This window comes from Phocoena phocoena, chromosome X (genome assembly GCF_963924675.1).
Source record: "Phocoena phocoena chromosome X, mPhoPho1.1, whole genome shotgun sequence".
Taxonomy (NCBI): domain Eukaryota; kingdom Metazoa; phylum Chordata; class Mammalia; order Artiodactyla; family Phocoenidae; genus Phocoena; species Phocoena phocoena.
Genome location: NC_089240.1, coordinates 105,075,151 through 105,095,572, shown reverse-complemented (window position 1 = coordinate 105,095,572; position 20,422 = coordinate 105,075,151). Strand labels below are relative to the sequence as shown.

Here is a 20,422-nt window from a genome sequence, read left to right as displayed (position 1 = left end):
GCGGACTCTCAACCACTGTGCCACCAGGGAAGCCCCAGTACTGTGCTTTTTGATTACTGTAGCTTTGTATTATAGTATGAACTCTGGGAGTGTGATATCTCCAGCTTTGTTCTTATCCTCAGGATTGCTTTGTCAATTCAGGATCTTTTGTGGTTCCATATGAATTTTAGTATTATTTTTTCTAGTTCTGTGAAAAATGTCTTGGATATTTTGATAGGAATTGCATTAAATCTGTAGATTGCTTTAGGTAGTATGGACATTTTAACAATATTAATTCTTCTAATGCAAGAGCATGGGGTATCTTCCCATTTCTTTGTATCATCTTCAGTTTCCTCCATCAATGTTTATAGTTTTCAGAGTATAGGTCTTTCACCTCCTTGATTAAGTTTTTCCTTGATATTTTATTCCTTCTCTTTCTGATAGTTAATTATTATTATATAGAAAAGCAACAGATTTCTGTATAGTAATCTTGTATCCTGCAACTTTGTGGAATTCATTTATTAGTTCTAATAGTTTTTCGGTGGAGACTTTAGGGTTTTCTATATAAAGTATTATGTTATCTGCAAAGAGTGACAGTTTTAATTCTTCCTTTCCAATTTGGATGCCTTTTATTTCTTTTTCTTGTCTGATTTTTGTGGCTAGGACTTCCAGTACTATGTTAAATAGAAGTGGTGAGAGTGGCCATCCTTGTCTTGCTCCTGAATTTAGAGGAAATGCTTTCAGTTTTACACCCTTGAGTATGATGTTAGCTGTGGGTTTGTCATAAATGGCCTTTATTATATTGAGATTTGTTCCCTCTATACCCACTTTGATGAGAGTTTTTATCAATGGATGTTAAATTTTTGTCAACTGCTTTTTCTGTGTCTATTGAGATGATCATGTGATTTCTATTTCTATTCTTCCTTTTGTCAGTGTTGTGTATCACATTGATTGATTTGTGAATTTTGAAGCATCCTTGTGTCCTTGGCATAACTCCAACTTGATCATGGTGTCTGATTCTTTTTGTGTATTGTTGGATTTGGTTTGCTAATATTTTGTTGAGGATTTTTGCATCTATATTCATCAGAGATATTGGTCTGTAATTTTCTTTTTTGGTCATGTCTTTGTCTGATTTTGGTATCAAGGTGATGGTGGCTTCGTAGAATGAATCTAGGAGTGTTCCATCCTCTTCAATTTTTTTTGAATAATTTGAGGGTAGGTATTAGTTCTTCTTTATATGTTTTATAGAATTCCCCTGTGAAGCTGTCTGGTCCTGGACTTCTGTTTGCTGGGAGTTTTTTTTATTACAGCTTCAATTTCACTACTAGTGGTCTCTGTGTTCATATTGTCCATTTCTTCTTGATTCTGTCTTGGCAGATTATATCTTTTAAGAAATTTGTCCATTTCTTCTAGGTTGTCCAATTTGTTGGCATATAGAAGGGTCTTGTTTTTTTAATCCAACCAGCCACCTTATGTCTTTTGATCAGAGCATTTAGTCCATTGACGCTTCAAGTAATTATTGATAGGTATGTACTTATTGCCATTTTATTACTTGTTGTCCTTCTATTCTAAATGACAGTCTTGCTAGGTAAAGTATCTCAGGTTGCAGGTGTTTCCCTTTCAGGACTTTGAATATATTATGCCACTCCCTTCTGGCCTGCACAGTTTCTGCAGAGAAATCAGCTAGTAGCCTTATGGGGATTCCCTTGTATGTGAATCTTTGTTTTTCTCTTGCTGCCTTTAGGATTCTCTCTTTATCTTTAACTTTTGGCATTTTAATTATGATATTTCTTGCTGTGGCTCTGTTTGGGTTCATCTTGTTTGGGACCCTCTGTGCTTCCTGTACCTGGATATCTGTTTCCTTCTTCAGGTTTGCGAAATTTTTAGCCATAATTTCCTCAAATACATTTTTGATCCCCTTCTCTTTCTAGTCTCCATTTGGAACCCCTATAGTGCAAATGTTGGAAAGCTTGATATTATCTTAGAGATCTCTTAAGTTGCTTTCATTTTTTTTTAATTTGTTTTTCTTTCTGCTGTTCTGATTGGGTGATTTCCATTATTCTATCTTCCAGACCACTTATGCATTCTTCTGTATCACTTAGTCTGATATTCATTCATTCTAATATGTTTTTTGTTTCAGCTTTTGATTATTCATTTCTGATTGGGCTGGTTCCTTGTTAAAATGTTCATTGTTTAGATAATTTCTTTTCTGTAATTCAGTTAACATTTTTATACCAATGTTTTGAATTCTTTATCTGATAAATTATTATCTGATACTTTATTTCTGTTTCATTATTCATTTGTTCAGGACTTTTCTCTTGCTCTTTCAGTTGAAAGTAGTTCCTCTGCATTTTCATTTTGCTTAACTTTCTCCATCTGTATGAATTTAGGTGAAACAATTACCTATGGTGGTCTTGAAGGAGTGTTCTTATGTGGGAGGAGCCCCAAACAGACTGCTAGTGCCCAGCGCCTTTGATGGGAGGACTGGATTTGACGTGGATGCAAATCACATCTTTCCTCAGGGTGTGCTGGCAGCTCTCACCTTGGTAGGGTGTGGGGCTGGAAATGGAGGAACTAGAGCTGCTCAGGGTGTGAGGTGGGACTTCCTCTCCGCTCAGTGGTTATCACCGCCCTGTCAGGAGCAGGGTCTAATCAAGTTGCTGGAGCAGAAGCCCCAAGGGTTTGACTTGAGCTGGCTCTGTTTCAAGTGTGTGATTTTCACCCTCCCCACACTGAGACCTTTGCCCCAGAGGAGGGGAGTGCTGAAATAAGCGGGGCCCATGTGCAGACAGAGGTCTGATGCACTGCCTGTGTAGGTGTCTGAGGCTTCACTCAGATGCAGCCTCGGGTGCGAGACCCCTTCGTTTCTCACAGTTGATCACTGCCCACTGCCTCCACCACCCCTGCCCCCTTGTGGAATTGCTCCACAGGTCTGGCGGGACCCGCTTGGACTCTCTGCATGTATCAAGTAGTGAGCTGCAGTAGAGCGGCTGCTGTCAGAGATCTGGGCTTCTTCTGAGGCGCTGCCTGAGTAAGTGCTAACAATAGCTCCGCCCCCGCACTGGATCACCTCGGTGGCCCGTGATCTAATCTTTTCCCCGGTCATATCAGCCCCAGATCCAGTGCCGTGCTATGGCGTGGAGTGACCGGGGCCAGAGCGTTCACTCAGCTCAGGCTGTGGTGCATGGCATGGTGGTCTCAGGAAACCCAGCAACTGCTGGGGCAGACCTCACAAGCAGAGTCCAGGCTTCACCAGACTTTCTATCTGATCCAGTGGTCCTCCAGACAGCTCAGGGGGCTTGTCTTCTCCGCACAGTACTCATGGACTGAGACGTCCAGTCTGTGGCTCGACCTGCTCACTCCCCAGGGCCGGTATCCGCCTATGTGATATCCCTTTTCCTCCAGTTCCCCTCCCAGGTGCACAGGTCCCAAGCCAAGACTTTTCTTTCTATCCTACCCGATTATGTGTGTATCTTTCTTATAAACTTGGTTGTATAGGAGTCCTTCTAACCAGTTTCCATTTAGTTTTCAGTGAGGATTGTTCCACATGTAGATGTATTTTTGATGTGTTGGTAGGGGGATGTGAGCTCCATGTCCTCTTACTCTGCCATCTGTATCTCCCTCCTCTCCCGAAGAGTACTTTGCAAATCTTGCATTTCACACCAAAGATCTAGGTTCCCTAAGCACTCCCCCCTCCTCAAAGGAGAACACATACACTTGCACACACGCAAGTACCCTTGGGAATTGAAAATTAAACAACAGCACAAAATGCACCTTTCTGACCTCCTTTCCTTGTAGACTTAGCTGAAGAGGTATGTGTGTGTATGTGTGTGTGTGTGTGTGTGTGTGTGTGTTGCTTGTTTTTTGGCTTTGTTTTGTTTTCTTTCCACCTACAGGATAGATACATTTGGAGGCAATTTATGCTATAACAGTTGTGGGCCCTGAATAACAGGTTGAATTCTAAATTTACTTACAGTTTCACTGATACTTATTTCACAGACCCAGTCAGTAAGTGAAGATTCATTTTGTGGTACCAGAGTAAAAAACTGCACCATCCCCACCCAGGTAATCATTGTGCATTCAGATGGAACACAGTCCTGCATTATAATTCTGTTATTCGTCCATAGGACTTGTCGATATTAAAATGCACTCAGTTGCCCTTTGAGTCAGCCCATAGTTTCAGTATCTTTTACTTAGAGGATATTAGAGCCTAGGATATTGTTGTAGAATTGCGAATAATTCATATAAGCACAGCAAACCACATGAATAAAACAGTAGTAATGCACTAACAAAGACAACAGTGTTGGGAGCATAACATTATTGGTTTTAAAGATTGATGGCAAATTACAGTAAATGTTTCCTATAATGCTATATAGATGTTTCCCTAACACAAGGTTTCAGGGGGCCCAGCTAGAGTGCTGCAGCTTGTTTTTAACTATATTAAATCACTTTATCAATATACCTCAGTTTTAACAAAAGCTTTTCTAAAGCATACTGGAGGCCTGACTTCTAAAAAGATTTATGGAAAGCGTTCACTATGCTAAAAGGCCAACTTATTTACAGTATAAAAAATTCATGTTAAATGTTCTTGGCCATATATGTTTTACGTTTCATTCTTGTTTCATTGTAATCCTCATTTTCCCTTTTTTTAAACTTTTTTTTTAAACATACCTTTCCTGTGATGCCTATGAAATATGTCTGCCTTTTGGTCCCTCTACCCCAATAGTCTACACCTGACAGAGGCACTAGATGGTATGCTATAGAATGACATATTTATCCTCCTGGAATAGTCCTTTGAAAGCTACGGGATCTTCCCATAACATGTTTATAATGTCTTAGTTTTTTGAAAGAAGCAGTCCATTGTAGAAATTTATCAACCATGTGTATATCTAATCCTGTTGAGTGTCCAGTTATATCTTTCGGCCTGTATTATTTTTGGAGGAAGTTCATACATTTAGTAGCTTTTTCGTGAAGTCAGGGTAACTAGTATGTAAAATTTACTTTTGAAAATAAAGTGCTAAAGTTCCAGGATCTAATGCACAAGTCTGCATTTTTTCCTATGCATAACTTTGGCAATCCCATAGATAATAATCACAAATCCTTTTTTAGCCTTTGCTTTTCTAATACTAAGAGTCTTTGGTTTTACTTCTGTACACTACTTGTAGCTCCTGTGCTCCCTTAGTCATTTTAGTTGCCTTTTCCTATTTCCATTTTATATCCTACCAAAGGTGTCTTCACCAGGACTGTATACGGATACCGTCTTGCCATTGCCAGTGGTTCAGTGAGAGGGAAGAATACATGTAAAAAGTTGAATTGTATGAGATTCTTGACCACTTCAAACTCTCCATTAAAATAATATCAAGGGAAGAAAAATGAAATCTTAGTATTCAGAAACATAGAGGAGAAGCCCATGATTTTTAATGCTACTTTGAGTCAAGGTGCTATTTTAACTGTAGTAAGTACTGTGGAGAGTTAAAAAATGAAGCAGAAGACATAGCTTTTGCCCTTGAGAAAGTTCCTATTAAATAGTAGAGCTGGAAGAAACATGCATACGTGCACACACAGTGCAAAATAACATGCAACCAACTGTTGTACAGAAATAGAAATAAGATGGTTAGGTGACTAAGAGACTTAAAAGAAAGAAGATGAAAAGATGATTGTTATTATAGAAGTAGCTTGAGCTGAGCCTTGAGAAACAAGAAAAATCAATCCTAGTTGACCTTAAAGAGCGCATGTTTAGGAGACTGGAATGGTAGGGTGGTAAGGGGGAAATGCAGGTGGTAATAACCTATGTGGTAAATGAATAATGAAGCAATAGAGGCAGCAGATGGAGACAGTTTGGCAAGGAAAGGAAGGATATAAATAGTTTGATAACTAGATGAAGGGGCAGTTGTTTCATTTTATTCCTTTTTTTTATTAAAGAAGAGAGATGTGTGGTTGTTTGAATATACAGAATAAGAAACCAGTAGAGAGGGAGACATGGAGGGTGCTAGTAAGAAAGGAGATGGTAAAGGGACAAAGTCTCTCAGGAGGAGAGAAGGGGAGGGGGGAGCCTCAGAGATAAACGGACACCAATTGTATGGCACACTGTGTATGAGAGAGACACTTTGATATTGTGGAAATAAGAGGTAGGAGTTCAAAAAGAGGACACAATACGTTCAATAGATGTTACCATCCATTATGATTACTATTATTATTATTACTCTCTGTAATGAGTTTTATTTGTGAAGAAAAGTTTTAATTTTTTTTAATTAATTAATTTAGTTTTGGCTGCGTTGGGTCTTTGTTGCTGTGCGTGGGCTTTCTCTAGTTGCGGTGAGCAGGGACTACTCTTCATTGTGGTGTGCGGGCTTCTCATTGTGGTGGCTTCTCCTGTTGCGGAGCACAGGCTCTAGCCACACGGGCTTCAGTACTTGCAGCTCACGGGCTCAGTAGTTGTGGCATGCGGGCTCTAGCGTGCAGGCTCAGTAGTTGTGGTGCATGGGCTTAGTTGCTCTGCGGCATGTGAGATCTTCCCGGACCAGGTCTTGAACCCATGTCCCCTACATTGGCAGGTGGATTCTTAACCAGTGCACCACCAGGGAAGTCACGAAGTTTTAATTTGATATAATTATAGATTTTCTGGATTCTCAAAATGTATCAAAATCTGTAGCAATATGACAACCCATGAGAACTGGTGCCTACGCTGGCTGCTTCTCTTTACCAAGACCTGGCACAAGAAGATATGTCACCCCCTCATTACTCTCAGCTATGGGATAGGAGGGTCATAATATAATTGTGTTTATTAAATGCCTGGTACGTAGATGTCAAGAATTTAGACAGACGTGACTGTCCTGTCCTCTGGGAACTTATATTCTAAGATACAAAGGGGGAAGCTACAGAAAATGAGCCATGACCTGCCCTCCTGCCACTATCCCAAAGCCCAGAAGGATGTGATCATAATAACCTACCTATAACAAACATCTAACATTGTATAAAATATAGAAAATAGGCGTCCCTGCTGTGAACTACCAATTACATGTCCTAAAAGTACTGGCCAGGAGACAGTTCAGCTTCTAGGTAACAGGTGACCTTCTAATACCATTTGGAAACACATCAAAACTCTTATGACAGTGCATGATAGTTTGTGTGAATGTGTGGGTAGGTTATCCATGGCAATTTATACCTTCCAACCATATTTTTTGTAATAGCTTTGTTGAGATATACAGTTGTATGATTAGAAGTGTTTTTTAAAGTGACAGGAATATGTACATCCATATACAGTTGTCCCTTGGTATCCACGGGGATTGGTTCCAGGACCCACCCAGGGACCAAAATCTGTGGATGCTCAAGTCCCTTATATAAAATGGTGTAGTATTTGTGTATAAATTACACACATCCTCCCATATACCTTAAATCATCTCTAGATTACTTATAATACCGAATGCAATGTAAATTCTATGTAAATAGTTGTATATTTTGAGTGCAGCAAATTCAAGTTTCGCTTTATGGAACTTTCTGGGATTTTGTTTTTCTGAGTATTTTTGATTCACCATTAGTTGAATCCACGGATATGGAACCCATGGATATGGAGGGCCAACTGTAATTTACATGCTATATAATTCACTGATTTAATGTCTACAGTTCAGTGATTCTTAGTATATTCAGAGTTGGGTAGCCATCACTACTATTTAATTCTAGAACATTTTCATCACGCCAAAAAGAAACTTCATAGGCACTGGCAGTCACTTCCTATCCCCAGCTCTCCCCAGCCCCTGGCTACCACTAATTTACTTTCTATTTCTATAGATTTGCCTATTTGTACATTTCCTATAAATGCGGTCATAATGTGTAGCCTTTTCTTTTCTGGCTTCCTTCACTTAACATAAAGTTTTCAAGGTTTGTCCATGTTGTAGCACATGCCACTACTTTGTTCCTTTTTATAATATTCCATTGTATGATAATATTCCACTGTATGGATATAACGTATTTTGTTTATCCATTCATTAGTTGATGGATCTTTGTGGATTTTCACCTTTTTTGGCTGTTATGAGTAATGCTGATATGTGTTCAAAAATAGATCTATAGAGTCAAAATGCAATTCAAAATTAGTCCTTTAATTAAGGGTAAGATTTTAACAATGCCATTTTATTTCTGTCTGAGAAGATGTATGCAATACTCGATAAGATACTGTACTGGAATCTGAAGTCTGTCAGTGTGTGGACGTAACTATTTACACTTATACAGTAGTGTATTTCTCAAGTGTAAGATTAGTTAATGGACTTTTCTACACAATCAGCTATTATCATTGTCAGTAAGACAGAGGTATTTCATTGCTGAACATATTTTATTCACAGTCAATTCCCAAAGGTCTACGTATGTAGATGATTTCAATTCTTCCTCACACCAAACCTTGTACTGAAATGTCAAAATAAATGATCAACAGTACTAAATAAATTATCAAGATTACTGTTTTATTAATTCACTGAAACAGTATTTACCAAGCGCCTACTATGTACAAGGTTCATTCTTCCTTTTCTTTCTCCTGCATACTCCTGGGTGTAACAATATAAAAGGCATGTGTAATACACCATCTGGAAAGTGAGAGTTGAATACATACTTTTCTTCAATGGTTCGTATAAGGAAAATTATACAAAGCCACATAGATGGACAGGTTAGGTTTTTCCCCATCCCCTTTTCATCTCTTAACACCTTTGGATCACAGGGAATAGGCCCATTTTGCTCCAGGCACTGATATTCTAAATTTCACAATGACTTGTTACTGTGGAACAATTATTGTATTTGAAAGAACACAAAGAAGATGGTACTTAAAACATGAGAGACACACTAGGACTAATTCAGGTGAAAGACGTACCAAAGCCACTTGATTGTGTATTTTGTGCTATAGGATGAAGTGAAGGGGAAATAGAATCTTAAGGCATATTTCTTTTTCATCTCTTGGGACAACATTCCCTTCAGTTAAAACAGTACTTTTTTTAGCTTAGATACTTTTTATGGAATTTGCAAGTGTCTTTAAAAGACTTCTAAGATTGCTGTTATGGACACAACCAAAGCCTTTAAACTAGTCATTTTTACACAAGGACCTGATAGTGGAATCTTTTAAATAACCATGTGTCAGTATCTTCTACTAATGTCCCACTGAGTTTTGCACAGAAGCACTGAATCCAGTCTAGCTATATTAAGTAGAAAAAACAAATACATGTATATGTCCAGTTATTTACCCCCTCTCTTATAAGGACAATGCTATTAAAATCACGTTATTAGTAGTCAGGTATGTGTCTGAACGAAGCTTTGGTTTAGTCAATAGAACCACTACATATGATGTCTGTCACCAATTCCAGCCTCTGTATTTTATCTTTCAGGTAGCTTGACCTTCTCCTTTTGCACCATCAGTTTGCCATCCTTCAACCCAGCCTATCTGCCATTGTTTTTTCCTACTCTGCAGTTGATGCCTGTGTTGCAACCTATAAAGAGAGTGTTTAGCTCAAACTAAATTGGTGGATATTGGTGAGACTGTGATAGCTACAGTACTTCACAGTCTGATATAATCCGTGGCTGTCTGCACTTCATCTTGGATTTGTGCAAGGAAGTGCCAGTTACTGAAGAATATGACCCTCTTGGGCCTTCTGATATGCTTCAGTAAAATAAGTGATTAAGTGATAATTAAAACATGAGTATTAAAATGATAATTAAAACGAAATCTGTACCCTTAGTGCTGTATTTTAACTCTGCCACTGACGATTTGCAAATGAAGGATCAGAATCAGTGTTAAGTTTGTCCAAACTTATTCCACTTACCTATATTGATGCAGAATTTCATCATGAAATCACATTACATATTGGTTTTTTGCATGTAATTTATTTCTCTTTAGTTTCCTCCTTTGAACTACATTAAGAAAAATAATGAAATAATAAATTAACCAATAATCACTACATTGTAATCCATAACTAATTTTGGGAGAAGTGAAAAAGGAACAGTCTATTTAGTGAAGTAAATTGCTAACAGGGAGATATCTTCCTTTCTGATGCACTAAGCTCTAAAAGGTTAGGGGCTGAGAAATTTTCCATCTGCAAGCTGTGAGAATTTCTCTAATACCAGATCACTGCAAAAAGCTTGCTTTGCTATTTTTATTTAAGTTATAGCCCACATGTTCATCCATGTTGTCACGTCTCTTTACCTACCTTGTCTTAACTGTGATGCAGGCTCTCAAAGGGTAAGACCATCTTCTTTTAAAATCGTTTTTATAAATGACATGTATATATGCTTTGGATATTTGGTAATGCTAATAACTAGGAAACTCCAACAACACAACTTCATGAGTTTCTTTAGATTTGGTGAATAACATTTAAGTGGCCTTATTATGCAATATATGATGCTGTAAAATACAGAAGGAGAGATGGTGTAGCATTCGGTAAAGCTCATATATAAAGGTTAATGTCCATCAGCCAGTTTTGTCCTGATTTTTTAAAAATGACAGAATCTATATTCATTGGAGACTGTTCACAGCACCTTTAAAATACCGTTTGCTGAACCTAAAACATTTTTTGTCACTTTTTTTTAATTTCAAAGTGAATTTATTTGCTGTTAATGAGCTAAATACTATGGTGAAAATCTACATTGCACAGCACTAGGAATGATGATATTTCTAGATACAAATAATAACGATCATTTATTGAGCACTTGTCATGTGTCATGCTGGGTTTTTTTTTGAATTTTTGAATTTTATTTAAAAATTTTTTTTATACAGCAGGTTCTTATTAGTCTTCCATTTTATACATATTAGTGTATATATGTCAGTCCCAATCTCCCAATTCATCACACCACCACCACCCGACCCCCCCCCCACCCCCTTGGTGTCCATACGTTTGTTCTCTACATCTGTGTCTCTATTTCTGCCCTGCAAACCAGTTCATCTGTACCATTTTTCTAGGTTCCACATATATGAGTTAATACACAATATTTGTTTTTCTCTTTCTGACTTACTTCACTCTGTATGACAGTCTCTAGGTCCATCCATGTCTCTACAAATGACCCAATTTTGTTCCTTTTTATGGCTGAGTAATATTCCATTGTATATATGTACCACATCTTTTTTATCCATTCGTCTGTTGATGGGCATTTAGGTTGCTTCCATGACCTGGCTATTGTAAATAGTGCTGCAATGGACATTGGGGTGCATGTGTCTTTTTGAATTATGGTTTTCTCAGGGTATATGCCCAGTAGTGGGATTGCTGGGTCATATGGTAGTTCTATTTTTAGTTTTTTAAGGAACCTCCATACTGTTCTCCATAGTGGCTGTATCAATTTACATTCCCACCAGCAGTGCAGGAGGGTTCCCTTTTCTCCACACCCTCTCCAGCATTTGTGGTTTGTAGATTTCCTGATGATGCCCATTCTAACTGGTGTGAGGTGATACCTCATTGTAGTTTTGATTTGCACTTCTCTAATAATTAGTGATGTTGAGCAGCTTTTCATGTGCTTCTTGACCATCTGTATGTCTTCTTTGGAGAAATTGAACCTAAAACATTTAAAATTCTTATGTTTATAATATTGTTTGCATGACCAAATGATGCATTTTAACAAGTGATAAAAGCCCCTAATGAGGATAGCAGTTGAACAAACTGAACATTAAATTGAGAACAGACGTGTCCACATAAACATGGTCTGTTAATTACTGCTGATTGAAGAGATTTGTCCGCTCCAGGACCTTAGGAGTTAAATGTATAATCAGCCCTTTAGGGACCAAACTGTTCTGCCTCACATGGAAAAAAGTAACTTCCACTGAAAAATAAGGTCCTCCGTTGGTCATTTATCATCTCAAAGGGCATATTTTATTATAAATGTCAATTCCACAAAATTATGTGTCCTGTAATACATAATTATGTTCAAAATTGCATTTGAAATCTATTATTAACAGTTAACAGTGAACATTCTTAAAATAGTTATTACTCTTAGCCTTAACACAGAAAGCAATAATGGAGGTATTTTAGGGAGTTAAAAGCTGCAAGGCGCTGGCCTCTGAATAAAGCCTCTGCAGGTGTGTTTCTTAGTGGGCTGTTAATTTTATAGTGGGTGAACACAAAGGACAGAGACCATGTGTGTTTTTAAACTGTGTTTGGTGTGGAAAAGGAGTTGATGGCTGCAAAATATAAAGGCAGAGTGAAATGAGGCCAAATTGAACTTGCCCTCCTGAGATGTAATCCTCCTTGCTTAAAATCAAGGCAAACTAATTCTTGCCCCTCTGCTTCTCTCTCTTCCCTCCCCACCACCACATAATAAAGAATCCCAAGAAACTTATATTAAGCTAGCACAGCTGAAATAATTAGAAAATATGGCAAGAAATAATAAAGACCTGATACACTAACATTGTCTCATACTAACCAGCTCCTTCTAGGTTTCCTGTTTTTGCTACTGTCACTAAGTCACACAAAATTACAATTTTGTAATTGTATTCCCCACACGTAGGTTCCCAGGGTCCTCAGAACCTTGCTTCCCAGAATGTGGGCTGTGGACCACGAAGCATGGGCATTAGTTGGGAACTCGCAGGATCTTAGTTCCCCAACCAGGGATTGAATCCGGGCCCCGGCAGTGAAAAGCACCGAGTCCTAACCATTGGACCACCAGGGAAGTCCCTACACATTCCAGTTTGAGAAGCACTGCTATAGAACTGTCCTTTACATTGTCTTCTTCCATTTTTTTTCTTTTTTTTTTTTGTCTTTTCTTCCTGGGGAAATAATTTGTTTTATTATTATAAATAACTCTCTTTATATTTTAGATATGTTTTTTGTAAGAAACATAATTAGATTTTACTTCTTAATTCCAAATGGTGGTTCTTACCTTTTAACACAAACGTTTAGTTCATTACTCTTTATTTTTAATTATAGATATAGATATATGAAATTTATCTTCCATCTTCTTTTATGTTTTCTAATTGTCCCATCTAGTCTGTCTTCCCCTTCTTACCTTTGTTTAGATAAATGATTTTTATCTCAGTATTATTTTCTCTATGCTAGTTCAAAACTTTTTTCGTTTTTAGTATTTATGCTTGAAGTTATAAGATTTTTAAAATTTATAATAATCTGAAGTTAGTTGATATTTGTACCATTCTTCAGGATAATCCAGTTTTACACTTCCCAGATAATATGTGATTTTTTTAAACATTATTGAGGCATAATTGACAAATATGATTATATATATTTAAAGTATACAGCATGATGATTTGGTATACATATATATTGTAGAATGATTACCAAGATCAAGATAATTAAAACATTCATCACCTTGCATAGTTAACACAGTCAACTCGTGTGTGTGTGTGTGTGTGTGTGTGTGTGTGTGTGTGTGTGTGTGAAAATGCTTAAGATTTACTGACAGCATTTTTCAAGTATACATTACCATATTATTAGCTATAGTCACCATGCTGTACATTAGATCCTCGAAACATCTTATAACTGAACATTTGTACCCTTTGACCTACATCACCCCATTTTCCCCTCCCTCCAGCCCTGGCAACCACCATTCTATTCTTGTTTCCATGAAATCGACTTCTTTCTGTCTGCCTTATTTCACTAAGCATAATGCCCTTCAGATTCATCCACGTTGTTGCCAATGGCAGGATTTCTTCTTTTTTATGGCTGAGTAATATTTTATGGCTGAGTAATATATATATATGTATGTGTGTGTATATATATATATATACACACACACACACACACACACACATATATATATATATATATATATATATAAAATCTCACATCTTCTTTATCCATTTATCCACTGAAGGACATTTAGGTTGTTTCCATATCTTGGCTATTGTAAATAATGCTGCAATGAATATGGGAGTGCAGATATCTCTTTGGGATCCTGATTTCAATTCCTTTGGATATATACCCAGGGGTAGGACTGCTGTATCATATGGTAGTTCTACTTTTAGTTTTTTGAGGAACCTCCATACTGTTTTCCAAAATGGCAATACCATTTTGCATTTCTCCCAACAGTGCACAAGGGTTTTCTTTTCTCCACATCCTCACCAACATTTATCTCTTGTCTTTCTTTTTTTAAGGAAGATGTTGGGGGTAGGAGTTTATTAATTAATTAATTTATTTTTGCTGTGTTGGGTCTTCGTTTCTATGCGAGGGTTTTCTCTAGTTGTGGCAAGCGGGGGCCACTCTTCATCGCGGTGCGCGGGCCTCTCACTATGGCGGCCTCTCGTTGCGGAGCACAGGCTCCAGATGCGCAGGCTCAGTAGTTGTGGCTCACGGGCCCAGTTGCTCCGCGGCATGTGGGATCCTCCCAGACCAGGGCTCAAACCCGTGTCCCCTGCATTGGCAGGCAGATTCTCAACCACTGCACCACCAGGGAAGCCCTATCTCTTGTGTTTTTGATAATATCTAACCAAACAGGTGTGAGGTGATTTTGTGATTTTGATTTGCCTTCCCCCTGTGATTAGTGATGTTAAGCACCTTTCATATACCTATCGGCCATTAATATGTCTTCTTTGGAAAATATATATATTCGAGTCCTTTGTCCATTTTTAGAAATTGGATTATTTGCTGTTTTGCTATTAAGTTGTACAAGTTCTTTATATATTTTGGATATTAATGCCTTATCAGATACATTTAGCCTTCCATATTCTCGGGTTCCGCATCTGTGGATTCAACCAACCTCGAATCAAAAATACTCAGGGAAAAAAATTCCAGAAAGTTCCAAAAAGCAAAATATGAATTCACCACAAGTGAGCAACTATTTACACAGCATCTACATTGTATTAGGTATTGTAAGCCATCTAGAGACGATTTAAAGTATATGAGAGGATGTACATAGGTCACGTGCAAATACTTTGCCATTTTATATACGGGACTTGAGCATCCACAGATTTTAGGATTCGTGGGGATCCTAGAACTGATTCCCCACAGAACTGAGGGATGGCTGCATATGGTTTGCAAGTATTTTCTCCCATTCTGTAGGTTGCCTTTCCAATTTATTTACTGTTTCCTTTGCTGTGCAGGATCTCTTTAGTTTGATGTAGTCCCACTTATTAATTTTACAATTGACTGGAATGTACTTTTTCCACATGAGCTGTTGGTTCTACCCTAAATTTAGATCTTCATGTCATTCACCTGAATTATTGCCCCATAATTCCTATATCATTCTTGTGCCTTCCTGCTCTAAAGCATCCTACTTTCTGCCTCAAGATCAGCCTTTTTTTTTTTTTAATTTAATTTTTTGGCTGCGTTGGGTCTTCGTTGCTGAGCACGGGCTTTCTTTAGGTGCCGCTAGAGAGGACTACTCTTCATTGTGGTGTGCGGGCTTCTCGTTGCGCTGGCTTCTCTTGTTGCAGAGCATGGGCTCTAGGTGCACGGGCTTCAGTAGTTGCAGTACCTGGGCTCAGTAGTTGTGGTGCATGGGCTTACTTGCTCCGGGGCATGTGGGGTCTTCCCAGACCAAGGCTCGAACCTGTGTCCCCTGCATTGGCAGGTGGATTCTTAACCACCGTGTCACCAGGGAAGTCCCCAAATTAGCCTTTCTAATGTACCCAACCTCTCCCCTCTTCCTAAAAACCTTTAATGGCTTTCCATCCTTTACTAAGTAAACTATTTAGGACTGGCTCTCAAGGAGCTATAGAATATCATGCCGTCCTTTCCCTCCAGCCCTATCTCCAACTGCTCCTCTCTATATACCCATACCCTGCACCTTAGCTTTACGGTTTCTCTCTTTGTTTTGGTTCAAGCTGTTCCCTTCACATGGGAAATCCTTCCCAACAGCTCTGTTGAAATCCTTTCCATCCTTTAAGGCCCATCTTCAGTACCACTTCCCATACATAGGCTTTTCTGATTCATTCTTTCATTCATTCATTGAATAAATATGTACTGATCACATACTTTTGCCTATATTTGTCTAGTTACTGGGGATAAAGCAATAAACAAAACAGCCACAGCCTCATGGACCTTATATTCTATTGGGAGAAAACAGGTGATAAACAATAAATAAATAAAACATGTGCTATGTTAGGTGGTGATAAGTGCTAAGGAGAAAATTAAAGAATATAAAGGGGACTGAGACAGCTAGGAATGATGAGTATCCTCCAACCAAAACCTTTTCCTTCCTTTGTATACCCAGCTCAGGTATTTTTCTTTACAATGTGGATATTTGTGTACTTGTCCTGTTTTCTCTTTTATGTTCAAAGTTCCTTAAGAGCGAGAACTGTATTTTACTCATCTTTGTATCTCCTACAGCTATCAAGACAAAGTTCAGTAAATAATGGTTAAAATGACTCAAATGATGGAAATAAATGCAATAGTAGTTTAGAGGAGAGAGAGACTGATATAGTGGTTGGTTATGGAAGGCTCCTTGGAAGATATTAAATTTGGGTAAAGTCTTAAAAGATGGGTGGGGTGAGGAGGAAGAAAGAGCTGAGTAAGTCTTTTTGGTATACCTGTTCTTGAAAATCTAAAAACCATTGCTTTATAAATTAAGATTAATATTATGTATACTTTTCTTTACTTTTAAAACCAGTGTTTCAGAAGGGACGGGCAATAGACACCGGAGAAGTTGACATTGGTGCACAGGTCATGCAGACCATTCCACCTGGCTTATTCTGGCGTTTCCAGATTACTATCCACCATCCTATATATCTGAAATTCAATATTTCTTTAGCCAAGGACTCTCTGCTGGGAATTTATGGCAGAAGAAACATTCCACCTACGCATACCCAGGTATTTGATATTATAGGTATTTCTTGACCCTTTTAGAGAGTGGTGAGATGAATAGTTTAGGGGTTGTGACTTGCAAAGTATGTGGGAGTCAGAGGTGAAGGCAGACAGTTTTTGTAATGAGCAAATATCGAGAATAATCACAGTCAAGCGAATGAAAAAAATGGTACTGAGAAACAAGGACTAGCATTTAGCAGAGCAGATTCAAAAAAGGGAGTTTAAGAAAATATTCTTGCAACTTGAGTTCTGCTTCCTGGAACAGGATGGTCATGAGCCTTCCCAGCCCCCTCCTCTTACTTAGCTTTGGTGCCCACACCTCCTCCGCTGCTTCCATACATTCCTGACCTGTGGTCCCAATAAAGGAATGCGAATCAAGAGGGAAATGAGTCAAAAAGGCACGTTTTGTCTTGCAGGTAAAACTTTTTCCTTGTTATTGTTAATAAAAACACAAATATGTAAAACCTCTGTGGTTTACAAGACCCTTTTATAAACCTTTGCCACATCATTTCCCTTAATTTCCTTCCCTTATCTCTTCCTTACATGAACCCATTTGAGGCCCTGCTCCATCTAAGAAGTAGCATAGGGAATCATGACCATCTGGGGCTTGGGATACATGTGCCATGTGCTTGTCCACCGATTAGGAAAAAAAAAGGACAGGGTCTTTGAATATTTAAATATGTTACCACAAATGTAGTAAATTATGATGAATGTTCTCAAATTTTCAACTGTTCATTTATTTGTTTTAAAAACTGTAAGACTCTTTAATTTGTAAAGAAGGTCATGGTAACATTTCAAGGGGAATGTCTATTTTCAAGTATCTTCTATCAGATACTTTAGTAAAATATCAAGATTCTCTTGCATAATACTAAATAAGAATTTTTATATTTCTTGGTTTATTATTTTTAATACTCTAAAACCGAAAGGTTTATAACATTTATAAATATAGTAGAGAGTTATTTTTTTCAGAATTAATAATATGCTCTTGGGTTTAGATATTCTTAAGAATGAATAACCTCTTCTCCCACTTTGCCCACCTCCAAAGCAAAGAAGTATGAAGTAGCACAACTGAAGTGAGAGATGTTTGTCAGCCTTAGAAGTAAAAGTAGCGGCTCATATTTGTGTTTGTATTTGTTCCAGTTTGATTTTGTAAAACTAATGGATGGAAAACAACTGGTCAAACAGGACTCCAAGAGCTCTGATGATACCCAGCACTCCCCTCGGAACCTGATCTTAACCTCACTGCAGGAAACAGGTTTCATAGAGTATATGGACCAAGGGCCTTGGTATCTGGCATTTTACAATGATGGAAAAAAGATGGAGCAAGTATTTGTGTTAACTACAGCAATTGGTAAGCTGCCTTGGCTATGATTTTGAATTGACAGTATAACTCCAGAAAGACACAGTCAGTGGTGAAAGTGATACAGATGTTATTTAAGCATACTGCTCATTCTACCTTAAAGTCATTACTCGGGATAGGCCACAATGAGAACGGTTTATATTGTTGTTGTCAGTAATGTTGTTTAAATGCTGATTAAGATTTTTAAAATGCTCCTTTATTTGCTGCTATTTTAGGTTACTTGCCACGCTCCTTTTTATGTGTTTTCAACAGGAATAGTTACCTGGATAATATTAATACTGTTACCGACAATACATAGATGAACAACTTCATGAAGAAGGGAAATAAGCAAGAGAAGCCTTGTTAATTCAAGTTCTATTAAAAAAGAAAAAGCGAGTAAATACCTTTTTAAATGAAAAAACTAGCATCAATCCAGTTCTTCTTTACAACAACTGATTCTAGAACCATTAAGATTTAAAAATACAACTTAAGAGTAGAGAAGAGTCTTAAGGATAATAACTTGGGTCATTCAAAGTTCTTTCTTTAGAACTGTTTAGTTTAAAAATCATCACAATGGCTCTTTCACTGCACTCAGAGCCTTTTAAAGCATGTTCTTTTTAATACAATGTCTACACACACTGTTATTCACTTTCACCCTAGTTAATCAGAGACAGCAAGCTCTTGTCATTTTTTTGGGTGAAGTCATTCCTCATAACCCTTTGTGTGAATAAAGCTGAGATCTTTAGCAAATTTAGAGCCCTAAGGGTAAACAACTCACAGACACAGTATTTTACTGTGTGAATTTTCCTAAAACACATGTCTTTTAAAAGAAGGGACAGTATCTTGCAGCTGTCAGTTTTCTATACACCTCTCACCACTTTATCCTTTAGTTAACCTGTTCGACCATATGTTTAGGAAATTGTGTTGACTGTTAATAGATATACCATCTGCTCTTTATAACAATTATGTTTTATTTTTACTTGATGCTGAAGACCTTTTGTCAGTAGAAAATGGTATTCCCGCTGCAAGATTCTCAAAAACTTTCCTCTGAAGTAATCAGAAAGGCAATAAAAATGCACTCATGATTTTCCCCCTAGAGAAAACTCCACTGATCTTACATCTTCAAAAGACAAAGTGTTTGTTAAAGTAGAAAAAAAAGTATTTTAAGTCATGACACTGTTTTGCCACTCACAGATTCAGTGGGGCAAATTCAGCAGACACACCTTTCATGATATTTGTCCACCAAGACCTAGTTTTGATAATGCAAATACTAATGAGTTATGAGAGGTTGAGTTTCTCCTAAGAAATCAGAGGAATTAGAAGATTTAAAACATTTGTGAAGAAGATTTTCTCTCTTCCTGTTATCCTTACCCCTAAGCTCAAGTTAAAACACTAACCAAGCTATTAACCTTTCAAAAATCAGTAGACCCAGAAACATGCTTGAAGTTTTTTTCCTGTTCCTTACTTCCTCCCCCCAAAGAACCTAACCTTTGAGATATAATTTTCTATTATCCAGAGGTGAAGCTGTTAGTTTCATCTGCAACAAAATATTTGCTTTTCCTTATGCAAGTCAGTTTCTTTACTTTTCTGTTGTCTTTAAGATTAGAAGCAACAGAAACATTTCTCCTATAATTCCACTTAAAGAGAATCCAAGTAAATTTCCCAAAATGTCAAAGGTGTATAAGTTATTCACTCTAAATTCTCCCCATTATTTTTATGTTTTTGTACTTTATCTTAATCATAGTAAAAAAGAGGATAATGTATTTAATTAAACAAATTAAGGTCTGTATGAACTTTTCTAAATGTTGCTCCTTTGTCTATTTCATGATAATGTTAGAATCAGTTGATTGATCTTAACTATATTTGGTCTGCTACTCATAGGGATCAAAACAGCATTAATAACCAACATTTATTGAATGACTAATATAGGCTAGCTACTGGCCTATATTATTATGTTATTTTCTAGCTGTATAGACAGAGTTATCAATATCCCCTAATCTCAGCCAACCTGCTCAATAACATGATAATATGTACCATCTATGGAGTGCCATTCTGCCCCAAGCACTCTGCTGGATGCTTTACATTCAGTTATCTTGTTTGATTCTCATCACAACCTCAATAGCATAGGTATAGTGCTACTTACATTGCAAGTAAGGAATCAGAGGCTTGGGATGAGTAAATAATTTGGTAAAGTCTCACAGCCAGCAAGTGGCAAAATTGAGATTGGAGACACTCAGTATCTCTGATTCCAAACCCCTGCCCTTTAGACCATACTCATTCCATACGATTATTCGTTAGCTTTGGCTTTTCCCATGAGAAAACCTGCCAGAAGCAAAACCCATCATCAGAGCAGATGCAGAAACCAAGGGGCTTTAGGCTGTAGCATAAAAAC

General features: G+C 37.6%; 1 protein-coding gene across 4 annotated transcripts in view; it reads left to right on the top strand.

Annotated features, from left to right (window-relative positions):
* TENM1 (teneurin transmembrane protein 1) overlaps nucleotides 1–20,422 on the top strand; it is a 572,765-nt gene that overhangs the window by 283,533 nt on the left and 268,810 nt on the right. For all 4 annotated transcript variants that reach the window (XM_065900559.1, XM_065900557.1, XM_065900558.1 and 1 more), the window contains 2 exons: nucleotides 16,498–16,697; nucleotides 17,832–18,042. In XM_065900559.1, coding sequence (XP_065756631.1) covers nucleotides 16,498–16,697; nucleotides 17,832–18,042 — 411 coding nt within the window. The remainder of the gene's footprint in view (nucleotides 1–16,497; nucleotides 16,698–17,831; nucleotides 18,043–20,422) is intronic.